The sequence below is a fragment of the Vombatus ursinus genome, unplaced genomic scaffold (assembly GCF_900497805.2).
Source record: "Vombatus ursinus unplaced genomic scaffold, bare-nosed wombat genome assembly UNPS02010219.1, whole genome shotgun sequence".
NCBI classification, from domain to species: Eukaryota; Metazoa; Chordata; class Mammalia; order Diprotodontia; family Vombatidae; genus Vombatus; species Vombatus ursinus.
Window position 1 is genome coordinate 8,697,098 of NW_020949997.1, and position 26,776 is coordinate 8,723,873.

General features: G+C 35.2%; 1 protein-coding gene across 1 annotated transcript in view; it reads left to right on the top strand.

Annotated features, from left to right (window-relative positions):
• The window catches only part of TMEM87B (transmembrane protein 87B), a 50,244-nt gene that overhangs the window by 15,870 nt on the left and 7,598 nt on the right, over nucleotides 1-26,776 (top strand). Inside the window, exons 6-16 of the mRNA XM_027853861.1 lie at nucleotides 712-768; nucleotides 2,065-2,158; nucleotides 6,523-6,584; nucleotides 6,876-7,059; nucleotides 7,787-7,886; nucleotides 10,456-10,549; nucleotides 16,183-16,254; nucleotides 20,864-20,972; nucleotides 21,054-21,112; nucleotides 23,057-23,160; nucleotides 25,675-25,748. Coding sequence (XP_027709662.1) covers nucleotides 712-768; nucleotides 2,065-2,158; nucleotides 6,523-6,584; nucleotides 6,876-7,059; nucleotides 7,787-7,886; nucleotides 10,456-10,549; nucleotides 16,183-16,254; nucleotides 20,864-20,972; nucleotides 21,054-21,112; nucleotides 23,057-23,160; nucleotides 25,675-25,748 — 1,009 coding nt within the window. The remainder of the gene's footprint in view (nucleotides 1-711; nucleotides 769-2,064; nucleotides 2,159-6,522; nucleotides 6,585-6,875; nucleotides 7,060-7,786; nucleotides 7,887-10,455; nucleotides 10,550-16,182; nucleotides 16,255-20,863; nucleotides 20,973-21,053; nucleotides 21,113-23,056; nucleotides 23,161-25,674; nucleotides 25,749-26,776) is intronic.

Consider the following 26,776-nt stretch of genomic DNA (forward strand, 5'->3'; position numbering starts at 1 on the left):
AGCTGTGAGGCTTTTATTGCAAAAATAAGTAATTTTTTTCCTTATGTTCAGAGCTTTATTTCAGTACTTATTTTTTACATAAAATATGTGTATGTTATTAGCTTTTAATCAACTATTAGTCCATATTCTCGATCAGTGTATATTGTCTGTTCTAAATGATCCAAAATTACAATGGTTGCAAAAGAACTTCAAAAAAAAATGATCCCTGCCATCTCATTCTAAAGTCTAATAAGTAGAGATTGTTTTCCATTCTTTTTTTAGTAAAAGGAGTAATTGTCAAGTCTAGTGGTCTATGACATACTAAACCTCTAGTCTTCTCTTAAATGTTAAATCCCTGTTCCTTTAAGATTTCCTCAAATTCTACCAATTCAAACTTCTTAATTATTTTAAGTGTCATTTTATTCTTTTGCCCTATTAAAAATATGAGGTCTCTATAAAGCAGCTAAAAATTGTGCTACGTGTTATTAGGGAAAACATGTCAGTTAACACATTTAATTGTAGGCTTAAAAAATTAATAGCAGCACTTTATTTTGTCCTCTTTTATTCAACTTATCCTTTGGGATTCTTAGATATTTTGTACAGAGAGAGATTCCCCATTTGGTATGTGTTATCTTTAACAACTGTTGATTTTTTTTTCTTTCAGAAAGTACTGAAAAATTTTTATTTTGAGTTGGCCTTGTTGATTTCAATCATCTGTTCTCCTTTTTTTAGAGTAAAGAACAAACTGTAGTAAATATGAAAAAGCTTCCAGACTTGCAAGGGTCCATGGTAAATTTTAATTTTCATTTGTTCTTAAACCAAAGATACAGTGCAGTAGGACTTTTAGAAAAATCTAATACTGATGGATAGTCAGTTTCATCATGCTGTATTGTACTTGGTATGTGTTTGGGGGAGAGGAAACAAAATAAGTGGCTTGCAAACAGAGTTTATTTAAATGGAGACATGTTGTTTGTATTGATGTTGTCTACATCAATCCCAAATTCTTTTGTATATTGGGGTTTTTTTGTTTGTTTTGTTTTGGTGAGGCAATCGGGGTTAAGTGACTTGCCCAGGGTCACACTGCTAGTAAGTGTCAGGTTTCTGAGGCCAAATTTGAGCTCAGGTCCTCCTGACTCCAAGGCAGGAGCTCTATCCACTGCAACACCTAACTGCCCCTGTATATTGTTTTAAAACTGTCTTTAAGGTTTCATTTAACGATCTCAGTATAACATTTCTCTCTTCTTTCCATACTGTTATTCCTCTGCCCTTTATCTTTTGTCCATGAGGAAAGGAGGAAAAACTATAAACCAATTGATGGAGATTATTTAAGCTCATAGGAATGCATCAGACATGGTATTAAAGAGAGCAAAAGAAACAGAAGTGGAAAGTTCAGATATAAGGGGGCAAGGAAAGATAGTATTCATGGAGAGTTACTGCAAATTGATGATTTAGAGAAGGGTAAATTTAGGAGAATCTTGTAGTCATGGAATTTGGAGCTAAAAACAGGACCTTAGAGATCAATCTAGTCCAAATCCTTCATTTTATAAATGAGACCCAGAGAAGAGAAGTCATTTCCCCAAACACATAAGATAACAAGTTGTTAAGATAACAAGTGGTAGACTTGAAATCTGAACCCAGTTTGCTCTGGTTCCAAATGCTAAGTCTTTTCTACCCCGCTCTTTTTCTTAGAGTGAAATGTATTTTGTCCTTTGCCTTTAATCTAGATAGATAATTCAGAAATTCCCTGAACTATTTTTTAAAAAGACATGTTTTAGAAAAACCAGATATTAATAATAGCTACCCTAAAAGAAGGGATGTATAGAAAGATGGCTTTTGGAGAGAAATTTGAGAGAAAACTGCTCCCTTTTTTGCTCAGTATGGTAGTAAAGAGTTGGAGCAAAGATTTATTTGAATAAAACAGATATTGGATATTTTCATCATCAGTCTGGTGTCTACCCTTTATATTTGCTACAAATTGAAAGCAAGTCCAACATCTAATACTAGTTTTAAAATTTATGGAGCAAATAGTTGTTATTTTAAATTGTCATTTCCATTTTCCATAAAAGGATTTTTTCTGTTTTGTAGGATGATGTTGTAGCCACAACATGGAGGGATGGACCATATCTCTTTCTTATTTCTTTTAAAACAGAAAAGGAAGACACATACTGGAATTTGAATGGTACAGTTATTTAACTAAAAGCATGTTTCTTTGTGTTCAGAGTACTCTGTCTTTTATTCTGAATGTAACTATACTGTTAGTAATATGTCATTTAAAAGTTAATTATTACTAATTATGCTTTAGGAAGTGATTATTGTTTTTGGAATGCCTTAAATTTCTAAGATGAAAGTCTTATACTTTTCCTAAGAGCAAATTTGTATTATATTTTAAAGAAGTATTTTTAATTTCTTTTTGAATTAACTAAGAAACTTAATTTTTCAGTAAAAAAAATTGTATACAATTTAAAGCCTTATCATCAGCTATAAAGTTCATTCTGCACTTGCAAATTTCAAAATTTTTAATTAAAATAGTATTTTGGAGAAGATTATCAAATATTATGAAGTCTTCAGGATTTTCAGAATTTTATGTTGAATGTTTCTAGTGGACATCATTGGGCCCTTGAATGGTTTTGATTTTATAGAAATTTATTTGGTAAATAAATATATTGACTTCTACATGAGATTTTATTTCATTTCAGTAAACATTTACTGGAGGCAGCTAGGCGGCTCAGTGGATAGAGCCCTGGGCTTGGAGTCAGGAAGACCTAAGTTCAAATCTGGCCTCAGACACTCACTAGCTGTGTGACCCTAGGCAGCTTACTTAATCTCTGTTTGCCTAATCCACTGGAGAAAGAAATGGCAACTCCAGTATCTTTGCCAAGAAAACCCCAAATGGGGTCACAAAGAGTTGGACACAATTGAAACCACTGAACAGCAGCAACGACGACAAAACATTTTCTAAGAACCCACACGTGTAGATATGGTTACTTGAATGTGGCAGATGCTTAATAAATGTGAACATGAATGAGACATAATTTTATCTCTGCCTTCAGGAGATTTCTAGGCTAGATGGGGAGATATAATTGTTCTACAAATAACTTTACTGGATCTTACCACTTCCAGCACAGCTAGAATACCTTTCACCTTTTTATCCTTTGTGATTTTTGTCCATATCTTTCTAGAAACCTTGCATTATCAGATATACCAGATTGTTTAGGGGCCTTCATTTGGTCCTCTTAATATTCTTTGAGTACTAGTAGAGCATTTGGGCAATCCATAAGTCATCCTTCATTCCATTTTATAAATTTATGTTCAGTTTAATAATGTTTGCCATAGCTTTTACATCCCATTGGCATAAACCTTCTAGAACCCACAGTTACCTCTAAGTTACAGTGAGACATCAGTAATATGTTTATGAACAAGAGTTACACAAATGAGAACAGAAATTCATAAGAGGAGTTATAGAAACTGAGTTCAGAGAGAGGAGTTATTCCTGCTTCTGGTGATGCATGTATCTCATACCATAATGCCATTAGGAATGCAAAAAGAATTGCTAAGGATTGTGAAATCTTTGCCAAGAAACTGAAGATCTTAGCACCATAGGTGGGATTTTTATTAGTGCTGCTAATCAAAAGCTTTAGGAAAGTTGCAGATTTGGGAAGTGAAGATCTGGTTAAAAATATGGATTTGGGAATAGGATTGGATTTCTGCTCACAAGTTCAAAATACAGGAATGACTGATTCCTGGCCAGGGATGGATTGTACCTAATAATGCCTGGTAAAAATGGATCTGCTTGTAGTCTTATAAATCTAATCATAAGGGCTTTAAACTGAAATGGAGTAGGATGAGAGAGAATTATCTTCCTAACCCGCATTCTTATACTTTGGTCATGTCTATAATGTAAAAAGAAAAGTAGTAGAGATACTCAGAACTTCATAGAAGACAGCCCAAGAAAGGAGCCAGAAATAAAGCCATAGTTTTAGTTGAGCATTTTGTATGAAGTATGGGAACAAGGCAAGGTAGAAATTGTAAAGTGAGAAGAGAGATAGGACATCTTGGGTATTTCTGAGATTTGGTGAGATGAGACCCATGGAAGGGATATGATTATTGGAAGTGTATGCCTCAAAATATATGGAAGTGTAAAAGAAACTGGGTAGTGGGCAGGGGACACAGTAGAATTGTATAGAAGGTATACTAAAGTGAGGGAAATCTAGTGACCAGAGAGAGGGAAGCAAGGAGGAGGGCATTTGGATGAATTTGAAAAGAGGCAGAAATGTAAAGAATATTGTCAATGACCAAACTGCGGAATACCTGCAGAAAAAAAAAGGAAGAAATAACTGAAGCATTTTAGGAGTAGGTAATCAGGCTTGTGTGTGAGGCATGATATTTTTATGATTCAGAACTAAAGTTATCTACATATTTGTAGGAGGTCTCCCTGCCTTACAACAGAGTAGTTAATGATTTCTTGGAATGCTTTAATGAAGCAAGAAAGAAGTAGAAGAAAGAGTAGAAGTCACAGAATTGCTGAAAAGTGGAATGTGCTACCCCTGGAAATAGTGGGTTCTTCCTCGCAGATACTTTCAAACCAAGGTTGAATGTTTTGAATGCGTTCTTTTTCAGGAATAGATAAGACTAATAGGGCTCTGAGGTCTCTTCCAACTCTTCATCCTGTAATTCTGAGAGAGCGAAAGAAGGAGAGATCCCATTTGACTTGGAGGAACAATGAATGACAACTTTAGTGGATGAATGGACATTTGGTTTGATCTGGATTTTCAAGCATGAGAAGACTTTCAGTGGGGGGATATTGGGGTGTATAGGTGGGAGCAAAGGGTAGAAGCATGACAGCAGCAAAGTATTGGATATGTAGTCAAAAGAAATGTGGTTCTTTTGGTTCTAGCATGAAGCATGAGAAGAAAAACAGTGGAAATAAGGCCAAAAAGTATGTCAGGGCCTTTTGTGTTTGGTTAAGGATTTGGTATCTTGTTTGGTAGGCAGGGAGGGTAACACTATTAAAAATCTTCAAACTCTACTGTGACATGATTAGAGCTGTCCCCTAAGAAGAGTATTATGAAGAGTAGGTAGGTTAGATTGGCCCAGGAAGAGGCTAGGGCTCTGGAAACTAGTTGAGAACCAAAAACAATGTTCTAGGTGAGAGTTAATGGGTTAATGTAATGACAGTGGGAATGGAAAGGAAGGAACAGATGTGAGAAATCTAATAGATAGAACCAACAGGACTTGGTGACTGACTGCTTATGGCGAGGGAAAAGGAGTAAGTTTTAAGTCTGGATGATTGAGAATCTGGTGCCGTTAGCGGAAGTACTCAAGTTCGGAGCAAGGATAGGTTTTGGGAAAAGATCGTTTGGTTTTGGACATGCTCAGTTTGAATTAGGTCCAGGTAAGATATGAGAGTCAAGATACCTAGGAGGCAATTGGAGCTTGTGGTCTGGAGTGCAAGGGAGAACTTGTGACTGAACAGGAAGGTTTGGAAGTCAGCCCTCTTGAGGTGTAGAGAATACTGAGGACAGTTTTTTTCAGTGACACCAACATATAGGGGTGAAAGGAGGAAAAAGCAGCCAGAAATACAGATAAAAGAAGCAATCAGAGCTGATGTGGATAAAAGCCAGATCATGATTCTGAATAGGTTTCATGAGTCTGAAGAGTCAGTAGATAGTAAGAAATAAAAAGCAGCAAGTATAAACTAATCTTTTGTAGTGAAAGGAAGGCGAGAGATGAGATGAATGAATAAAAAGACTGAAAGAATTAAGGAGAACAAGTAAATAGTTTAATCTTGGCTCTTCTCATTGCCACTTTTTACTCTGGGATAGGAAGAGTACAGTATTAAAAAATGGGTGAAAATTGAGGTTTTTGAAGATTAGGAGGCTTTCTGCTAATCCTAGCTTGTCTACTTCAGCTAGTTTTTCAAATATTTATTCTCTTTTACCTATCCTCAGCTATTGAATATTCTAAGAATAGAAAAGCATTGACAACGTTATATTAGCTGCTGTGAGAGATCCAAAAGGACAAGACTGAAAGCGTGGTCTCATCATTTGAAGATGAGGCATAGACATGAAATAGATAACTCTAAAGCCTCCTGTTTTAGGTTTAGGCCTCCAGAATGCCAGATTATGCCTCCTGTTGTAAATGATATAGCTATCTGGTTATAAGCAAATTTGGCTCAAGTCATTTGACCTAGCATGGGTCAGATTATTGAATTAATCTGTCACATAAGTAGTTATTGAATACTGTAGTCTTTTATCTACCATTGTGTTAGATGAAATATGGTATAGGTTTTTGTTCATTTGAATGAATGAAAAAGTATTAAGTATTTGTCATGTGGGAAACGATGTACTGGTTATAAAGTTAGAAAGGCCAGATAGTCCTTCCTCTTTAAGAGCTCATGTTCTCCTTGGAGATTATAGTACACATAGAAGGGTAGAGCTACAGGAGGAGGATGTACAGGGACCTCTGTCATCAGAAAAATGGGTGTGTTTTAAATAGCTTAACAAAAGAAATTGATAGAAAACCTATCTGTTTTTTTCCCACCAGTTTCTCTTTCGATGGTGGGCCTTCATGGATATATATCTGCATCAGAATGGCCTTTAATGATTGTAAGTAGGAGAATAAATGGAAACTAACAAATGGTGGAATGTTAATGTTAGCAAAAGAGAGATAATCTCCTCTAATTCTCTCATTTTACAGATGAGTTAGTTAAGGCCTTGAGAGTTGAAATGGCTTTCCTAGAATCTCTCATCAGGTGTCTTATTTTGTCGGTACTTATCCATCTTTGTTTCTAAAGTACCAAAAAATAGTAAATAACTTAGAATGACATTTGGACAGAGGAAAGCCAGCCTTAAGAGAATTAAGGCTTACATGATCTAAAACTCCTTTTCTTTCTGCAGTTTTACATGGTGATGTGCATTATTTACATTTTATATGGTGTGCTCTGGCTAATGTGGTCTGCCTGTTATTGGAAAGATTTATTAAGGATTCAGTTCTGGATTGCTGCTGTTATTTTCCTGGGAATGCTGGAAAAAGCAGTATTTTATGCAGAATATCAAAATGTCAATACCACAGGACTGTCTTGTAAGTTGCTGATCTATTACATAAATGGTATATGAAGCATTTGGCTGGGTGGGTTCTTGAGACCTTTTGATTTCTGTTAGTCATCATAGTAAATATGGGAAAGGAAGGAGTTGAAGGGGAACCACATGGTCCTTTGAGTAGGAGTTGGATCTATGTTGGCATACTTTCCCCACCATTGTAGCTTTTCATGCAGAGCTTGATTAACCACTTGTTGGGTATGTCGTAGTGGAAATTCTTTAGGTTTCAGTTGGATTAGATGGCACTTAAGTTCCTTCTAATTCTAAAATTCTGGAATCTTATGATTCCTTTATTGTTCCCATCCCTTAATTAAATAAAATTCCAATTCACTGTTGTGGATCCCTGCTGACTTAATTTTCTATGTGTATTTATATTCCCAAAGAGTAGCTTATTAGTTAAAAGAATTTTTTGTTGGTGAAACTTAAGAGATTTTTTGAATTAGTGACCCTCTTTCTGCTTGCTTACTTTTCCCTTTCTCTTTTCAATATAACAAAGAATCCACTTTATTTTAGTAGCATTGCAACTGTATACTATTCACATGCAGGCATTTTTTCATTTCTAAAAAAGGTTACTGTGCCCACGAGGGCTCATAGATTCCAAATCTGAGAAAGGGTTGGCCAAATGTATTTGAAGAAATGGGAAATCTTGAATATGGAGAATTTCTTCTAGATCACTATTTTGTATCAGAAGTGATTTGTTTCCTTTTCAGCCCAAGGTTTATTAATGTTTGCTGAGTTGATTTCTGCAATTAAGAGGACATTAGCACGCCTCCTGGTTATTATTGTGAGCTTGGGCTATGGCATTGTGAAGTAAGTATTAGGTGTTATTACAACCATCCTGCCCCTGAATTTTCCATTTAATAGTGCCAACACTTTCTCTATCAGACTTAAATCCTTAGAATCACTTTTGACTCAGTCTCCCTCATCCTCTAATTCATTCCCAATCCTGTGGTATCTGCTATTCTTTTGTATCTGCCTTTCCTTTTCATTCTCATTACCATTTAGTTAAGGATTTCTTTACCTCTGGCTTGGTCTATTGCAATAGTTTCTTAACTGATCTTCCTGTTTCCACATTGCTAATGTAATCTTCATAGATAAAGCTGTGTGAGAGAAACTCCCTCCTCCAAAACCTGCCACTTATTTTAGTGCTTTTATTTCATCAAGCTTTTTTGTATATTTGCGTGCATGTTTTATTCCATGTTACTTCCTATACTAGGGCAAGGATAGTTTTTCTTACTTTTTTTTTTTTTTTTGCATCGCCCTCAGAACCTAGGCAGTACAGCCCCAAGTTACACTTGGGAGAAAGGGATTCTACTTCTCCCAGGGAAATAAGTGTTTGAATTTTATTGATTCTAATGAAGATATTACATACCTTACATATTAGAAGATACTTTTTTGAATAAATTTCTTGTCAATTTGTATTCACCTGTTTTGAAGTTGGGTGGTAGTTTTTTTGGTTGTTGTTTAGCTGGATCTGTGATTTTATCAGTGCAGGAAGTTCTCAGTGAGGAATCTCCATCTATAATAGCAGTTTATAGTCTTAGGGAGTCCACTGGGGCACTGAGAGGTTAAGTGACTTGCCTAGGGTCACACAGCTAGTAGGTGTGAAGAGGTAGTATTTGAACTCAGGTCTTCCTTTAGAATGTAAGCTCTTTACAAGTTGAGAAGGGTTCCATTTATTCTCTTTGTATCATCAAGGCCTCATACAGTACCTGGCCCACAATAGGCTTTTACTCATTGCTTATTGATTGATTCTTGACTGAGCCTGACTCTGTCCATTATGCTATATAAAAAGTCAGAGTGGGAAAGGAATTTTGGTTCCACATTAATTTGGATCCAGGATCTCAAAATCTCTATTAAGTCACTTGAAATTATGGCTTCAGAGTTTTAAGTATGAATATTATGCTATTTTAGATTTCATTTTTAACTAATTTTTTCTTAAAATGCATTTTGGTAGTTTGCAAAACATAATTTTATTTCATATAAAATAGCTCTGATGGGTGGGTGTTGAGTGTCCTGAAAAAATATCAGTACCATTAAATTTGTTGGCTCAGGGTAATTGAATTTAATTCTGTTTTTACAATTTATTTGAATTTTTTTTAAGTTGCCACTATTCCAATGATAGACTTAATGTTTTAAATTTTACTCTGTCCCCAACTCATATATCTTGGGGAATAACTAATAAAATCAATCATTTTTCTTGTCCACAATCTCTGCAGTTTGCTAAGGTGAAAGAGTTTCTATAGCTATATGTAACCATATATTAAAACAAGATACTTTCTATGTATATTTTTAAACTATGGCACTTCAACATTTCCTGTTTTTTTCCCCCTGCCTCTTCCTTCCTTTTTGTTGAGTGCTGTATCCTGATGAGGGCAGTGAGGTTCTCCAGATTGTGAGGCCTTGTAGATTATGCTCGGTGGGAAACATGTCTGCCATAGGAATGTGGAAACTGTAGCATTTGTGATGGTATGTTGTTTCTCCAGTTGTCCTGTTGTCTTAAATGTGAATGTGAGGAATGGATTAAATATTTTTTCCTCTTTTCCTTTTGCCTTGATTCTCCTAAAAAGAGGTGACATGGTACAGTGGAAAGAGGATTGAATTTGGGTTCACATGCTGCCTCTGCTGCTTTACTACCTGTGCAAGTTAGTTAACAATCATTAAGTGCTTTCAGTGTGCCAGGAGCTAGAGCATTCTCATATGGGTAGGCCTCAATTTCCTCGTTTGTAAAAAAAAGCCATTGGACTTAGCTGATCTCTAAGGTCATTTCTAGCCTTGAGTCAAGAAAAGAGGGTGGTACAGAGGAAAGAAAGCTGGATTTGAAGTCGGAGGACTTTGATTTGAATTCTGACTCTATCACTTACTAACCTGTGTAACCATGGGCCTCATCTTAACCTTAAGTTTTTGTCTATAAAATTAGCTGAGGCCCAGACCACATCATGAATCCTACTGACAGTCTTCAGAGAAGTACCAGGCCTACTTCTGCTTAATAGCAGAATTGTAACCCATCATATCCAGACAGCCATTGCTTTGCATTCTTTTAATTTTCATTTAATCTGCTCTGAACGGTGCTTTAAAAAAACACAGACATTTCACTGTTATCTATCTATTCTTTGTTCTGTTTTAGGATCTGCTTCCTTAATCTGTAGACTTAATCTGCATAAACAATTTTCTTTTGCTTCCTTAACTCATTGGGTCTCTATTTCAAAGACCTGATTGCCATCTATTGCTGAAAAAGGCAACCGCAGGAAGAAGAAAATTGGGAACTGCTTATGTGTAATTAGATGATGACTTGTTACTAAAAAATTGTACCCACTATATTTTCTTCAGTTGTATTTTACCTTACTCATGCTTTGTTTTTCTCGTTTCATTGATTCAGACCCCGTTTAGGAACAGTTATGCATCGAGTGATCGGACTGGGTGCTCTTTACTTCATTTTTGCAGCTATTGAAGGCATTATGAGAATTATTGGGGTAAAAAGTGGTAACTTTTTAAAAAATTGTTTTTAAAACGTGTTTTACTTTGTCATATCTTTTGGTGAGTTTCTCCAGAAATGAATTTACATAGTTTAATATTCTTTTATGTATTTTTAATTGTACAAATTTACAAAAAGTTTCATCTGGATTAACTAGACATTTCTGCTTATGTAATATTTTCATTTTTAAAAATTGCTACTATTTTTCCTGAGCATACAAAGAACAGGATAAAGCACTTACTAATGTAGAACATAGTTGAGTTTGAAAGTTTTTGTAGGTACAAATTGTCTTTACACATTTGATGTGTATCTGAAACACCCTGTATTCTTTTGTTCTAATTTGATATTTTAAAGACTACATAACATTACTCCTTGCTCTGAAACTTTTACAGTGCTTTTTGACCGGAAGCAATTGAAATCTATCTGACTTGTATTTAAAAAAACTGCATGTGAATTGAAAGCTTGTACAATAGTTTTCATTTGATTTTTATTATGTTTTCAAAGATATATGTTTGTAGATTCACATATAGTGGTATGTAAAAACAAAGAATATTGAATGTTTGCTATTCAAAACAAAATTTAAGAGTTATGATACTCACTTCACAGAACATTTTGCCTTTGACATTGTATAGTCTGGATTCTTAATTTTCCCATATAAACCTTGAAAATTATTAATCAAATGGACAACCTAAATATTATTTGCATGCATTTGAGCATTTTTGAACATTATTTTTTTAGCAGTTTTTACTGATAGTACATGGCCTGACCCATTAGATTTTTTTAGCTGAATTATATATTTATTCTTCTTAAATTTCATCTTTTTAGATATAGCCCAGTGTTCTAGCCTATCAAGATCTTTGTGTACTTTCTATATATGATAAGCGTGCAATTAATTCCTTTATTCAGATCATTGATAAGAATGTTGAGTAGTACAGGGACAACCACTCCACTAGCCATCTCCTTCCAAGTTGACATTGAACTGGAACCATTAATAACTATTTTTGAGTATAGCTACTTCTGTAGCTACCTCATTGTGTTATCACCTTGCCTACATTTATCCGCAAGAATAACATGATAGACTTTGAAAAAAATCAGTGAATATATCTCTAGAATTTCCTGATATGCCAGTGTAGTAACCCTTCTGCAAAAGGAATGGTATGGCATGTTCTTGGTGAAACCTTCTTGGTTTTTTTTTATGGGACCATCACTTCATTTTCTATGTGTTCACTAGCCATGTCTTTCATATATTCTAGAATTTGGCCAGGATTAGAAGTCATCTCAGGGGTCTGTAGTTTTAAGACTCTAGTCTCTTAAAAAAATCAGAACGGTATTTGCACTTCATTAGTCCTGTGCCCTTCCAGCAGAGATCACTGACAAGCAACCCTTCAGTCACATTTGCTAATTATTTAGTTCCTGGGGATGTTGCTCATCCAGGCTTGGTGAACTGAATGCATCACATGCAGGTAGGGCTCCTTTGACCCTTCCTCTACTTAGTCTTTCAATACAACAAGTATATAAGTGACTCCTCTGTGCAATGTTCATTCATCCATTCATTTGGAAGGTGTTAGGGTTACAAAGGTAAATTGAGAAACAGTCTGCCCTGAAGGCGCTTATATTCTACTGAGAATACAACATATAAATATATAAGTGCATATGTAATCATTTTGGGAGGAAAGCAAGTATCAGGAAATGCTTCCTGTTCTTTTTATGCACTTTATAGTGCAAAGAACATTCTTCTTAGTAGAGAAAAGATAGGCAGAAGAACTGGATCTCCTGTGATTTTCTTGGCAGAGGAAACAGTGAAAGTTGAGTGGCAGTGACACTATCCCTTCTGCTCGGTAGTGTAGTAGAGAGAGCACTGAGTGTAGACCCAGGAACACCCGAGTTCACATGCAGCCTCAGGTCCGTGGGCAAGACATTTCACCTCTGTCTGCCTTGACCCTAACATGGGTCTACCCATAGCTACCTCGTAAAGTAGTTATGATGGTCAAATGAGATATTTGTAAGACTGCACTTAGCCCAGTCCCTGGTGCATATTAGGTGCTTAATAAATACTTTTTCCCTTCCCCTTCTCCCTTTTCTTTGATTTTTCTCTTTCTCTGATGGGGGAAAAAACATCCATTTTAGTTGTACTTTTTTTTTTCTTAATAGTCTCAGCTTATTCTGAATTCCAATTTTCCTGACATTCTCACAAGACTGTCATACTACCCGCCCTGACTTTCGTCATCTCTACGGTTTAAAAAAAAAATTGTTAGTTGGTGATTAGTTTCCATTGGCCTCTATATAATTTACCCTCTTTTCTCCTGATTAGAATTGCTTTCTCCCCCTTCATTTCTTTAATGTTTTATTCTTGAGTTTCCTTACCTCGTTAGTAGGATATGAGCCCCTTGAGTATAGGAATTGCTTTGCTTTTGTATTTGTGTCTATAGTATTTACTGTTAACAAGTTCTTTAATGATTTGCCCTTCTTGGACTAACTCCTAACAGAGCCTCTCTGTCTTTTCTGTCACAAATTTTAAGATGAAGTGACCATATTCCCTCCATAATTCCCAACTAGAAATGAGTTCCTCCTTGTTGGTGAGGATCTGGTGCAAAATAAATGTTTCCTTCATTGTCTCTTTCCTATTTTAAAGGATGAAATTATCACTAAAAGAGTTCTGGCAGAGATGGAGCTCTAGTTTCTAATCATCATTAAATCATACCCTAGAGTTGTGATCTTTTTTGTTTCTTTGAACCCATCTATTTCCTTTTTCTCTCTTGGTGCTCACTGATGTCTGTGGATAGCGTTGTTTCTGTTTCTGCTTTTCATCTTCAGCCATACTCTCTTCTCTTTTGGTCCTTTAGATTTTCTTAACTGAACACATTTTTAAAGAGATGGTGCTACTCTGCACCTCCTCTATTTCCCCTTTTCCTATCTTTTTCCTTTGAATATATTCAAAAAGCCATATTCCCATGTCTTTTACCATGACTCAGTGATACCTATGTTGTCAAATTTTCTTCTTTGTGCTAAGTTCCCTAGTTTACCTTGTTTACCTCTAGTTTACCTTACTTACCCACACATTGGACATAAAATATTAATAGCTAGCATTTATATAGCGCTTTGAGGTTTGCAAAGTGCTTTACATATATTATCTCATTTTGATCCTCACAACAACCCTAGTAGGTAGGTTTTACTATTAACTCTGTTTTACAGATGAGGAAACCAAAGCAGACAGGGGTGAGTAATATGTCCAAGATCACAAAGGTAGTAAGTGTCTGAGGCTGGACTTGGGTCTTGCTGACTCCTGGTTCAGGACACTGCCCACTGTGCCACTTACCTGCCTCATATGCATAGGCATATGAAGTCATTAGTTTTATTGTGGCTTTTTTCTTGGACTTTGTCTCCTGTGAACTTCTAGGCATCTTTATTGCTTCTTCCTTTCTTGTACCTATTCTTTCTGATATCTGTCTTGGTAGATATACATAGGCATTTTTTCTCATCCCTTTTTCCTTGTCTGTTTAAAACACTTTTAATTAGCTGTGCAAGAGTCCAGGTGCTTACCCTGGGCCTTTCTGGACAGAATCTTTGGCCAGGAACCTGTCATTCCTATCATTTAAGCCATTATCCAGAAATACAAAATTTATATTCTCACGTGGCATCTTATTAAGTTGATATTTGTTTCCCAAACTTCATTTTCTCTCTGAAGCTTTGCCTTCAATTGGTAGTAGTGATGAAAATGCTGCCTGTGTCCCTAAGGTTTTCTTGCCTAAAGTCTAATTCTAAGTGAGCCTTTCTGGATTCCTATTAGCAGAGTCACTTGTGCCCTTCTGAGTCTCCAGAAGTTGGGATTAGCCATCAGGTTTACTGAACCCAAGGAAGGTGATAGATCTCTTTCCTGTGATTAGGTGCACAAATAGTTGCCCCTTGACCCCATAGGAGACAGTCATTCACCCTGTGCCTGGCGTCCTCTGATCTTTGGTGGATGGATAGATATCATTATTTCATGAAGGTCAAATAGGTTTTTCATTAGAGAGTTTAGGTCCTGCAGGTAAAGCTCCAAAATGACTGCTTGGGGAAGAAGGACCACAGAACACTTGTATTTTTCAATTTGGTATCCTGTTAATCTGCCCTTGGACTTCTTGCCACAGATTAGTACTCTAATTTGCTTCTTCAGATTCTTTTTTCTTTCAAACCCTTCTTTCATTTTTTAAAAATAAATACTTTATTCTTCCTGAGAGTAAAAGTGTTCTTTTGAGCTTTTTGACTTATATCTTGAACTTAGATAAGATACTGGGCTGTGGTAGAAAGATCATAGAATAGATCACATGTTCAGTGTAGGTCACTAAAGAGTTTTCCCTGTCCTCTGTATTGTTTAGAAACAAGCTCCTCAGTTCTTTGTTCTTGTTTATAACTCTTTGGGAATAGGAATTGTGTCTTAAGTTTCTAATGACATTGTTCATTTTCATGTTAGTCTTGTTATAAGTAGCATTCTGAATTAAACCCAATTGGCGTTTTCATCTTTCAGTGTAGTTATTTAAATTTTTTTCTAGTTAGGGAGAAATCGATGTGTGTGTGTGTGTTGCCACATATTAATAACTAATTTGTATATAGATTTTAGGACAGCTAGGTAGCACAGTAGATAGAGTGCAGGCCTGGAGGCAGGAAGACTAATCTTCCTGAGTTCAAATCTGGCCTCAGACACTTCTTAGCTGTGACCCTAGACAGGTCACTTAACCCTATTTACCTCGTTTTACTCATCTGTAAAATGAGCTGGAGAAGAAAATGGCAAACCATTCCAGTATCCCAGATGGGATCATGAAGAATTGGATTTAAGTAAAAATACTGAACAAATCATAGAGGTTTTAAGATTTGCAGACATCCTGTGTATTTTCTTTGATTCTCACAGCAGCTCTATAATGTTGGCCTTACAGATATTATCACCATTATTTAGATGAGGAAACTAAAGCCTAGAGAAGTTATAATTGGCCAATAGTCACATAGTAATAAATTTTGGGGGCAGGGTTTGAACTCAGGTCCTTTATAGTAGGGTTATCAAACTCTTTTAAGTGGGGCTGCAGAACTCCCAAGTCCCAATTTAAATGTAATTGGGGAATATTTAACAAAATAAATAAAATAGAATACAACATAGGTAATATTAATTTGTTGTTTTCTAGGTCAGTATACCTGGGAGGGATTATTGAGTGATAATTTGCAAGAAAGAAATGGCATAAAAGATATTATTCATGAAGTAAATGCTTGGTGACACTGTTACATAAATAGAATAAATAGTTAGATCTGTTTTGGATACCCTACCATAGTGTTTATGGCATCCTTACTGTAGACTGTTACATATCTGTCAGTATGACTTCCGTGTTCAAATCACAGGATCCTTGGTGGCATTCTGGTTTGACCCATACTTCACACGGCATAGTAGGAATCCCCATGATAACATACATGACAAATGGTCATCTGGGCTCTGCTGAAAGACCCACAAGCAGAGGGATCTTATGTCCTCTGAAGGAAGGACACTAGGGTCAGATGTAGAACTGGTTTTATTCCTCCTCCTGCCCCTCCTCCCACCCCCCAGGTTAGAATGATCATTTATATTGTTCTGTGTCATTATGAAGTGATTTTTCCATTTTTGTTTTTTAGGGTTCTAGCCATGTAGCTGTTCTCATTTGTGACATTATTTTAGCAGTCATTGACTCCATTTTTGCGTGGTTCATATCCTTTACTGTGTGTTCTCTTTTTATAAAAATCAAAGAGAGGGGAGATTGTGATATCTAGTGGTCATGAAAATGAGACTATAATGCTACTTTAGAACTTGGAAGGAATTTTAACAGAGTGTGGCCATTTTTAGCAGCTGAATGTAGTGGAAGGTAGAATGAAAATGTTTTGCTCTGAGAAGAGAGTCAGTGGGTAGAAAGATGTAGTTTTAAAAGTAAGAAAAGGTTTCTGACAAAGAGGTTAACAAGAGAAACTGTAAATTCCTGACCTGAAAAATTGTAGATGTAGAATTATCAAACAAAAAGAGTTAATATAGACCTACTTGGAGACAGAAGGTTTTACTACTAGTTTATCCTTTGAGGCTCCTTGAGCTCAAATCAGTGACTAAACAGTGAAAACAGCCATGGAAAGGAGAGCTGGCTCCTATCTCCCCTTCTGCCACACAGAGTTGTGTGACCTTGGACAAGCTAGTGAGCCTCTCTGGGCTTCAATTTCATTATCTATAAAATTAGAGGGTTGGGTTAATACAGATCTAAAGGTCTTTCTATTTCTAAAAATTCTGTGATATAACAGGATTCCTAGAATAAATAACTACTTCGGAACATATATTTATTTCTTCTCATTTGATTTTCTATAGTGTTTTCTGTCAATATGAAATTTACATATACTCATGTTCTGTTTCCAAGTACCTGATATGGACCCAAGCTTATGTTTACTATCTTTTTATTTCAGTAATCATTGCTTCTTTTGCCTCTTTTTTTCAATTTCTAATCTGTGAATCATTAATGTTATATTTCTGGATTTCATAAATGGCTCTTGAGTTTTAAGGAATTAAGATAATTAAGAGGTTTTTTCTAGCTAAAAATTTTGTTTGAAAAATCACAGATCTCTCTCAAATCCCCCTTCCCTGTCTCAGAAAAAAATAAGACTTGTGACTTATAAAATTTATGATAAAATGGGCTATTATTTTCTTTTATCTAAATTACTGTATTCTTTCTATGATGCCTCATTATGTAATGAAAGTGACCTTAGGTTATTAAAATCCATGCCAGCAGATATCAGTTTCTAGCAGGGTCTGCCAGACTAGAAGGACTTTGATATTATGGGTTCCATGATCCTCTGTGTGTCATCCAAGGATTACTCAGGCATAGTAAAGAGAGACTCGTTACCAGATTGTCTGAAGGATGATGACCTTTTGAGCCATATCAATGTCTGCTAAATCTTAAAAGTGGCAAGCTATTGGTAAAGGATATACTTTCATTGACAGAGTTATATGTCCTTTAATGATTGAAGTAAAGAGGTGGATGGGCCTACTTGTGTAGAATTCAGAGCTTCTTGTATTGTGAATATGTTGCTATTTCTTATTAATGCCAACTGTTACTGGATCTTATTTTCATATCTAAAGGGAATCTTTTCAGATGCCAGTGTGATTCAATACCCTACTTTAATTTTACTATTTCTTTTATCTAAAAATGCTAGATATTTGTGGCATTTCACTTCAGCAAAAATATTTCAGACATGTCATTTGATCCCAGGATGCTATGAAATCATAAGCTGGCATAATTTCATTAATTAGAAAAGCTAGCCAGCTTTACATATAAAAGATAAAAAATAAAAGACAAAAATCTTTTGCAGATAAATTTTGTTGTTGCTTTGGCTTTACTCAACAAATCTTGAAGCTTTTCATCTTTCCTCAACATAATTTTATACTAAAACTTCTCATCTTTTTCTGGAATCTGCCTAGTCTTAAAGTAATGCACATATACAATATTTAGGGGCTCTAAAAGTTGAGCTAGGTCTTTAGGGGAACAGTAGGCAGTGGACCTAAAGGATTTTTAATCTGCATGGCTTTTTCTTAAGGAAAAAACTATAGGCTGAACTATAGAAATAAAAAATTTAAAAAAATACCCATAAGATGTAGTACCAACAGGGAAAGTAACTTTAATGCCTTTTGTCAGAAAACTTGGAGCACAGATTCTGATAACTATAATTACATTTTGATGTTTTAGACAGGATTACATACTTCCTTCATATAAAGCATAGAAATTCCCCCATTTCTGAAAGCAAGGTATTAAACCTCATGGCTCAAATTCAAAGGTAAAAAACCTAATGTGTAAATTTATATCATACAGATGGTTATAAAAAATGAAGGAATAGTTATGAGAAACATCTGGAAGTTAAAATTGCTTTGAATTATTAAATAAGTGGTAGAGAAATCCAAATTATGAGCCTGGATTTCCAAAATGCTATTTTCTGGTTGGATAGATAATTCTGTTTTCATTGTCAAATATTAAAGTTATACCTTCGCTTCATGGAAATGAATATTTTATTGTATCATTGTATAGAACTAATGAATTTTCTAACTGGCTATGAACTATAAAGTGAATATTGAATAGTTTATATCTAGAGTTAAGATTAGGGCATCTAGGTGGTGTAGCGGATACAGTGCTAGGCCTGAAGTCAGGAAGACTCATTTTCCTGAGTTTAAATCTGGCCTCAGACACTTACTAGCTGTGTGACCTTGGGCAGGTCACTTAACCCTGTTTCCTTTAGTTCCTTATCTGTAAAATGAGCTGGAGAAGGAAATGGCAAAACACTTCAGTATCTTTGCCAAGAAAAATAAGTGGCGTCATGACAACAACAAAGAGATAAGACTGCTTGGGTAAAAAAAATGTAATTCAGCATACCTGAGTTTGAGTTAATTTTAACAAATCCAGTTTAGCTAGTAGCTGGGCGGGAAGAAAAAATTCTGAAAAAGTCAAGTTAATGATTTTAGCACATATATATTTGTGACTCAGACTTTTGGCTTTTTTGATGCAGGCAAAAGAATCTGATCTTGTTCCTTTGGCCAGCATCCCTTTGGCTTTGCTTGATTCTGGCTTATGCTGGTGGATATCCTTTTTCTAACTACAGCAAGCATGTTAATATGAGTTATTGCTTTGTTCCTGTTTATTGCACCAGCTTATTTTCCTCCTTTCACTTGACTTTTGAATAGTGTCTTAAATTTTGCCCAAATACTATAACTGCTTAATGATAAATGCCTTTTCTGTCAGTTTCAAATTTGAATTAAATTACTTCTTTTCTTGTGTTCTTTGGCCTGTCATATGCCCTTTTAATTCCTGATAGAAAAATTTGAGGTGTTTTTAGTCAGCTCTTCTACCATAGGTGTTTAGAAAGTCTAAGTTATGTTGGGAGATGTTATATTGTGTGACTTTAATATAAGTTGGTTGACACATAGAAGCAAAGCTTAATTTATTTTTAGTCTTGCCTTTGGAATATGTTGGTCCTTTAAAATATTAAGCATTAGTTTTAAGTGTATAGTAGAATATGAGTTTTTTTTGTTTGTTTTTGAGTCTAAATTAACTGCTTTGTGATTTTATTCCCTAAAACTGTCTTTGTAGGAAACATTTTAATAAAGGTAAATATAACGTATCCTTGAAGTCTTACTGCAGTTGTAAGCTTTACCAGCTTAATTTGGGAGATCCTGTTTTTATATGGCCAGTGAGCAATTCATACATGAAACTACCTAATGTAACCTATTATAAAAAGGCATGGTCTGGGAATTTGAAAGCCTGGATTCTATCTAGGCCTAACTGTATCTTTGATATCTGGAAAGTCACTTTATTTTGTTGGACTTAATTTTTTATATATAAGCAGAGATAATATTTGACCTATGTAGGACAGGTGGGTAATGTGCAGCTACACAAATTAGACTTTGAAAAAAATCCTTTCTAAATGCTAGGTGACACTGTTACATAAATAGAATTAAATCTGTTTTGGACACCACACCATAGTACATATAGCATACTTCCTGTAGACTGTAACATATCTGTTAGTACAACTTGTGTTTAGAATCACAGGATCCTCAGTGGCATTCTGGTTTGACCCATACTTCACATAGCATAGTAGGAATCCCCACGATAACACACATGACAAATAACCATCCGGGCTCTACTGGAAGACCTACATGCAGGGGAATCTCATCTCCTGAAGGAAGGACATTTCGCTTTTCAAGCTTTCCAAAAGTGGCTTCCTCTAGGGGTGGTGTTTTCCCCGTTTTTGGAGGTCTTCAAGTAGGGACTAGACAAACTGTTTCAGTGGAGATTCCTTTTGTGTGTGGCTTGGATTAGAAGGTCAAGGAGGTCCCTTCTGTCTCTCAACTCTTGTGATTCTGAAGACAAGTTCTACTCACATGAGTGTAGCCCCTTCCAGGGAGTGTGGCACTTGCACCCAGTGACTTGTACAAAAAAGGCCTAATTCTGGATAACGAAATCAACTTGAATTTACATAGTGCTTTATTTCTCCCAAGACGAAGCACAGAAACATTAAAAAATGTGGTCATAAACTTTATTCATTTCATATCTTTAAGAATGTTCATTTAAAGATAGCACTGAGTTGTACATTAACATGAGAAAAGTGGAATTGAGATGAAATTACTTGCTTTAATAGCATTTCCTACGTTTTACTATTAAAAGAACAATTTAATATAGGTATTTTAATTTGGAATTATTTTAGAATGGAATAAAAGTAGAAATTTGAGTTTTGGCTTATTTATTCTCTTTCTCTATTATTAAAAAAAATTACTTTCCTTAGTATGTGTGTGTACATATTTGTAAGTTTGGCACAAACTATGAAGACCCTAAAACTAAGAAAGAACACAGTGAAATTTTCACTCTACAGACACTTCACAAATACTCTGATTTTTGCTATATTGGGTAAGCTATTTAATTAATTTTATTATGCTGATTTTTTTTAACATTGATCATTCTTTTAAAGATAACTTTTCTTTGTTTCAGCTTCTATAGTATTTATGATATGGACAACTAAAAAGTTTAGATTAGCAGAATGTCAGTCTGTAAGTATAATTCCATTTAAGTACAATGTTTAATTGTTAAAATATAAATTAAATAAATGTTGCATTCTCCTTGTAGAATGAAGGGACAAAGGGAGGGAGGAAGAGAAGAAGTAAGGAGGGAGGAAAGGAAGGGTAGAGAAAGGGAGGAAAAAAAAGGGGGGAAAAGGAGGGAGGGAAGCAAAGGAGGGAAGAAGGGAGATAAGGAATGATTTATAAAGCACCTACCACATGCCAAAAACTATGCTAAGTACTTTATAAATATTATTTCATTTGATTATCCTACCATCAGTAGGGAAAGAATTTTAAGAATCAGATTTATTTAAATGCATGTGTAGCAATACTGTCTTTGGAGAATTGCATTTTAATTTACTACAATCCTGGGAAGTCAGTGCTATTATCTATATAAGGCTGATAAGTGAAGCAGCATGCCATGGGTCACACAGTAAGTGTATAAAGTTACATTTGAACTCAGGTCTTCCTGACTTCAAGTCCAGAGTTCTACCAACTTCTCCCAAACTAGAGGCTTTTACAACTATAGAAGTAAAATGTAAAGTTGCATTATGCTTAACATCCGTTTTCTCCTTTGATCCTGACAAAGTTGGGTTGTAGTTGGTATTGCTAGTTTTATTATTTTCAATTTGTAGTTGAAGAAACTGAAGCTCATTTAGGGGAAGTGACTTGCCCAGTGTCACACAATTGCCAGCAAGTAGCAGGGCTAGGACTGTAGTTGTTCTGCTGTCCCACACAGCTTCTTGCTTAAAGACCCTTAAACACTGAAGCTAGAATGCCTGGAAAAAAAAGTTTGCATTAGGAATTTTGTATTAAGGATTGGATCTTGATAAATGACAATGCTAACTTAGATATAAATTAAATGTACTTTAAAAGATCATGCCCCTATAATTTAGATCCTTCAAGAGTTCTGTCTTGGGCCCTCTTTTCTTCCCCTTCTATATTACTTCAGTTGGTGATATCATCAGCTCCTGTGGATGTAATTACCATTTCTATGCTGATGTTTCTCACATTTACCTGTCCTGCCCCAATCTCTCTGCCGCCTCCAGTCTTGCATCTCCAACTGCCTTTCAAACATCTTGAACTGAATGTCCACTAAACATCTTAAACTCAGTATGTCCAAATCAGAATTATCTTTCCCCCTTAAACCCTTCCCCATTCCTACCTTCCCCATTATTATAGAGGGCAGCACTATCCTCCCAGTCCTTCAGGCTCACTACGTAGGAGTCATCTTTGACTCCTCGTTATCTCTCACTTCTTATATCCAGTCTTTTGCCAAGGCCCTTCATAACCGAGCCACCTCCTACCTTTCCAGTTTTTTTAGATCCTACTCTCTACCACATGCTCTTTGATCTAGTGACTCTGGCCTGTTGGTTGTTCCATGAAGAAGTCACTGCAGACATTTTTTCAGGCTGTCCCTCATGCTTGGAATGTACTCTGTTTTCAGCTCTGCCCATTGACTTCCCTGGCCTCCAACTAAAGTCCCATCCTTTATGGCAAGCCTTTCTGAGTCCATCTTAATTCTAGTACCTTCCCTCTGTTAATTATTTTCTAGTTATTTGGAATGTAGCTTTTTTGTGTGTATTTGTTTGCCTGTTGTCTTCTTCATTAGATTGTGAGCTCTTTGAGGGCAGAGACTGTCTTTCTCCTCTTTTTTGTATCCCTGGTGCTTAGCGTAGTTCCTGGCAGATAGTAGATGCTTAATAAATGTTTATCGATTGATTGATATAAACCTAGTTCATTCATTAACTTTCTCTGTTTCACCTTGGGCAAATCGCTCTGGGCTAATGTACCCTGTAATAGAGAGAGCTCTGGGTCTTTTTTGTTTGTGTAGCATACGCTGATAACAGTAAAATACTAATCAGTTTCTTTCATAAGTGAATTAGTTTCTTAGTGAATTAAGTTGCTTCTGTTTTTGAATCTTCCTTGTTACAGGACTGGATGGAACTCTGGGTTGACGATGCATTTTGGAGATTCCTTTTCTCTCTCATTCTTCTAGTAATAATGTTTTTATGGAGACCATCAGCAAATAATCAGAGGTATTTGGAATATGCAAAAGTAGTGTTTTATGGCCAGATTTTAACAAAATCATATTCTATATCTAGGAGGAAAAAAGTATGTATTTGCCATAAGAGAAATACTTTTACTGTCACTTGTTACTTCATCATTTTCATTCTTTGCTACCAAAAGGGGTTTATTTGTCTACCAAAAACCTAGGGCTACTGGCAGTAGTCTGATGAAGTTTCTGTATATCAGCACTGCAGAGCATCTGAAAAAAGCATACTGTTCTTTCTTTTTATGAGGAAAAAAATTTAATTAAAACAATACAAAACAGTAAGCATTTTAGGAGACTTTTTTGTCTTAAAATTTTTTAATCTTATTTTTATTGATATCTTTTGTTTTTGCATCACATTTGTTTTTTATTTGATTTTTTTCATTTCATGAGCATTTATTTTCTTTCCCTTCCATGAACCCTTAATTTAAAAGAAAAAAAAAAACCTTTGTAACCAATATGCATAGTCCAACAAAGCAAACTGCCACAATGCCCTTGTCCAAAACTATTCTGCATCCTGGTCTTACACTTTTTAATTAAATTTTATTTTTTATTAACAAGCTTTTGTTTTCTTTCTCTCCCACTACCTCTCCCTTCTACCCCATTGAAAAAAAAAAGAAAGAAAAATGAAACCCTTGAAAGAAATATGCATAGTCAAGTGAAAACAAATTTGTAAATTGGTCATGTCCAAAAAGGCATGCCTCATTCAGTATTTGGATCAGTTTACCATTTTGTCAGGAGGTAGATGACATTCTTCATTATCTAGCCTCTGGAATAGTAGTCATTATGTTGATCATAGTTGTTAAGTCTTTCAAAGTTTGTTTGCTTTTAGAATGTTGTTACTGTATATATTGTTCTACTGGTTCTATTCACTTCATTCTTCTTCAGTCAATACAGTTTTCCCAGTATTCTCTAAAATCACCTTATCAGTTTTTCACAGCACTATACAGTTATATTCATATGCCATAATTTGTTCAGCTGTTCCTCAATTGATAGTAACTCCATAGTTTCCAGTTCTCTAATACAATGAAAAGAGCCGCTGTAAATATTTTTGTATGTATGAGTCCTTTCTTTGATCTTTTTTGGGGCATAGGCCTAGTAACTGGTAATCATCTTTAGTGACTTTGGAACTTTTGGACTTTTGGAACATATTTCCAAGTTGCTTTCCAGAATGGTTAGACCAATTTACAGCTCCACTTACAATGCATTATAAGTACCTGTAAAAACATAGGCCCTCCTCGCTAACATTTGTCATTTTCTTTTTTTTGTCAACTTTTCCAATCTTATGAGTAGACCTCGGAATGAAATTGCATTTAGTGATTTGGAACATTATTTTTCATATGGCTATAGATAGTTTGGATTTCTTTTGCAAACTACTTGTTCATATTCATGAATCATTTATCAGTTGGGGAATAGCTCTTATTTCCACACATTTGAATCAATTTAGAGGAACTTTGAAAATAAATGAATGCCTCAGATAAGGTTTAATATCTTTCCACCAATTTTTTAACTGTTTTTACTAACTTCATTTTTTCACTGCATGTTATCTTGATTTTGTAATATTGAAACTTAGAAATGTTGATTTACTTGAGTCAAACTATAATGGTTAGCTTTGTCCTTTACTTCTAGGTTTGATTCAGTTCGGTGTCTCCTATTTTGAGGTACTTTGAGTTGTTTTTGAAGCGTCCCTGAGTTGCTTAGCTCTTAGCTGTAACTGTTGTTTCAGCCTTGAAGGAGCTTGCTATCCTGCCTAGGATACTCAGGCTAATTAAAAGGAGGTAGTATTGTGTAGGTGAAAGACCATTAGACTCTGAGTTGCAGGAGGCCTCGGTTCTAATCTTTGCCCTGCTAACTTACTGGGTTATGTTTGGTAAGTCCTCACCTCTTTGAGTTTCAGTTTTCTTATTTATAAAGTAAGGCAGTTAGATTGGGTGATCTCTGATGTCCCTTACAGCTCTAACATTTTTTTTCCCTTCCATGGAAGACCTTAGTTTGCTTTTCTGGTAATTCTGATTGTCTAGAAAGATTAATGCTATTAACTTTAGCTCCAGAGTTCACAAATTTTCTACTTCTCCTCCATGACAGAGACAGGTTGATGAAGAAGGAGTTATTATACCAGCTTAATATGACAGGGCTCATAAAACTTTTTTTTGCTAGTTGAAAAGTGATGCTTTTTCACTATCATTTCCTGGGAAAAGTCCCAGAAACCTAGTAGTCCAGCACCTGATTTCTTAAATCAACAAATTAATTTCCAATTCCTCTTCAGTCATCTGTGCTTTTTTTAAAAGAGCAGTGTCTGGATAAATCTGGACAAGATTGTACTTTCTAACAGCTTATTAGGTCATTCTAATTTTTTAGCTTAGTTATTTTAAAAAAAGAAACTTTTCTTAAAGGACTAGTGTTTTTTATGTTGAGAACATTTTGAACAAGAAAATATTTTTAATAGATATAAACTAATAAAAGCACAGTATTCACATGGCTCTTTGCTCTTTTTGTGTAGATATGCCTTTACACCCTTAATAGATGATTCAGATGATGAAATTGAAGAATTCACAGTGGTGTCTGAAAACTTAGGTAAGTTTATTCGTTTTGTGGTCTTTTATGATACTTATTTAATCAGATCAATTGTATCTTAATCTATAAAGCAAAGCATGATTTTATTTTTAAAAAGATAGTCTAAGCAAAGTATTACTATGTATTAAAAAAAATATCAAACACCACACAACTGTCTTAGATATGCTTTATGGCAGAGGGAAGGGGCAGAAGGGGAGATCAGTCTTACTGCAATGGAAACTTTTATACATGTTTGCCCTCATATTCTAGGATTCAAAATTTGTCCACAGTATTTTTCTAGATTAATAGAAAATTTTCAGAGGCTATCAGCAACATTTATTAACCTATGGACTAGCCATTATAGTGTATAAATCACTCACAATGACTTGAGTCTTTTTCTTTGTAGGTCTTATTCCTTAAAACTTTTCATTGTGATTTCTTGGGCATTTTCCTTCTCTATGCTACTTAAGTCCTAGTAACCACCAAAACAAAGTTAATTTCTACTTCCTTGTATTTATGGATTTTGTTGATTTTGTCAGTCATTGTTGGAAAGTTTTTCCTGTTAACATCTTTTTATGTTTACACTTTAGCTTTTTTTATTCCAACTCTTATTAAAATACTAACTTCAGTAGTTTAGAGGAAGTACAGTTGGAAAAAGCAATATAATCTTCTCCTTTTTTCATTTTTGTCCTATTACCTTAATTTGGTTTCTCTTGTTTAATAATGCTTAGTTTTTTTTCTGGTAGATATTCATTTATCTATATATTCTTCTATCTTCACTTTGCCCTATAGATGTCTAAAAATATTGTGGAAAATGTAGTTTAACCAACCTAAAATGGTACATCTCAACATCTTGTAGTTATGTCTTATAGTCAAGGAAAATGTGGGCAATATTGAAGTAAGGACAAAGTTTGTCGGTGGTGTTCTGATATTCCTCATTCCTTTCACCTCACATCTTCCCCCTCTAAACACCCAAAACAAAAACACTCTTCTGCTTCCCTCCCTGTGTTTCCTGTAACTTAGGAATGAAATTGATTGTTTGAAATAAT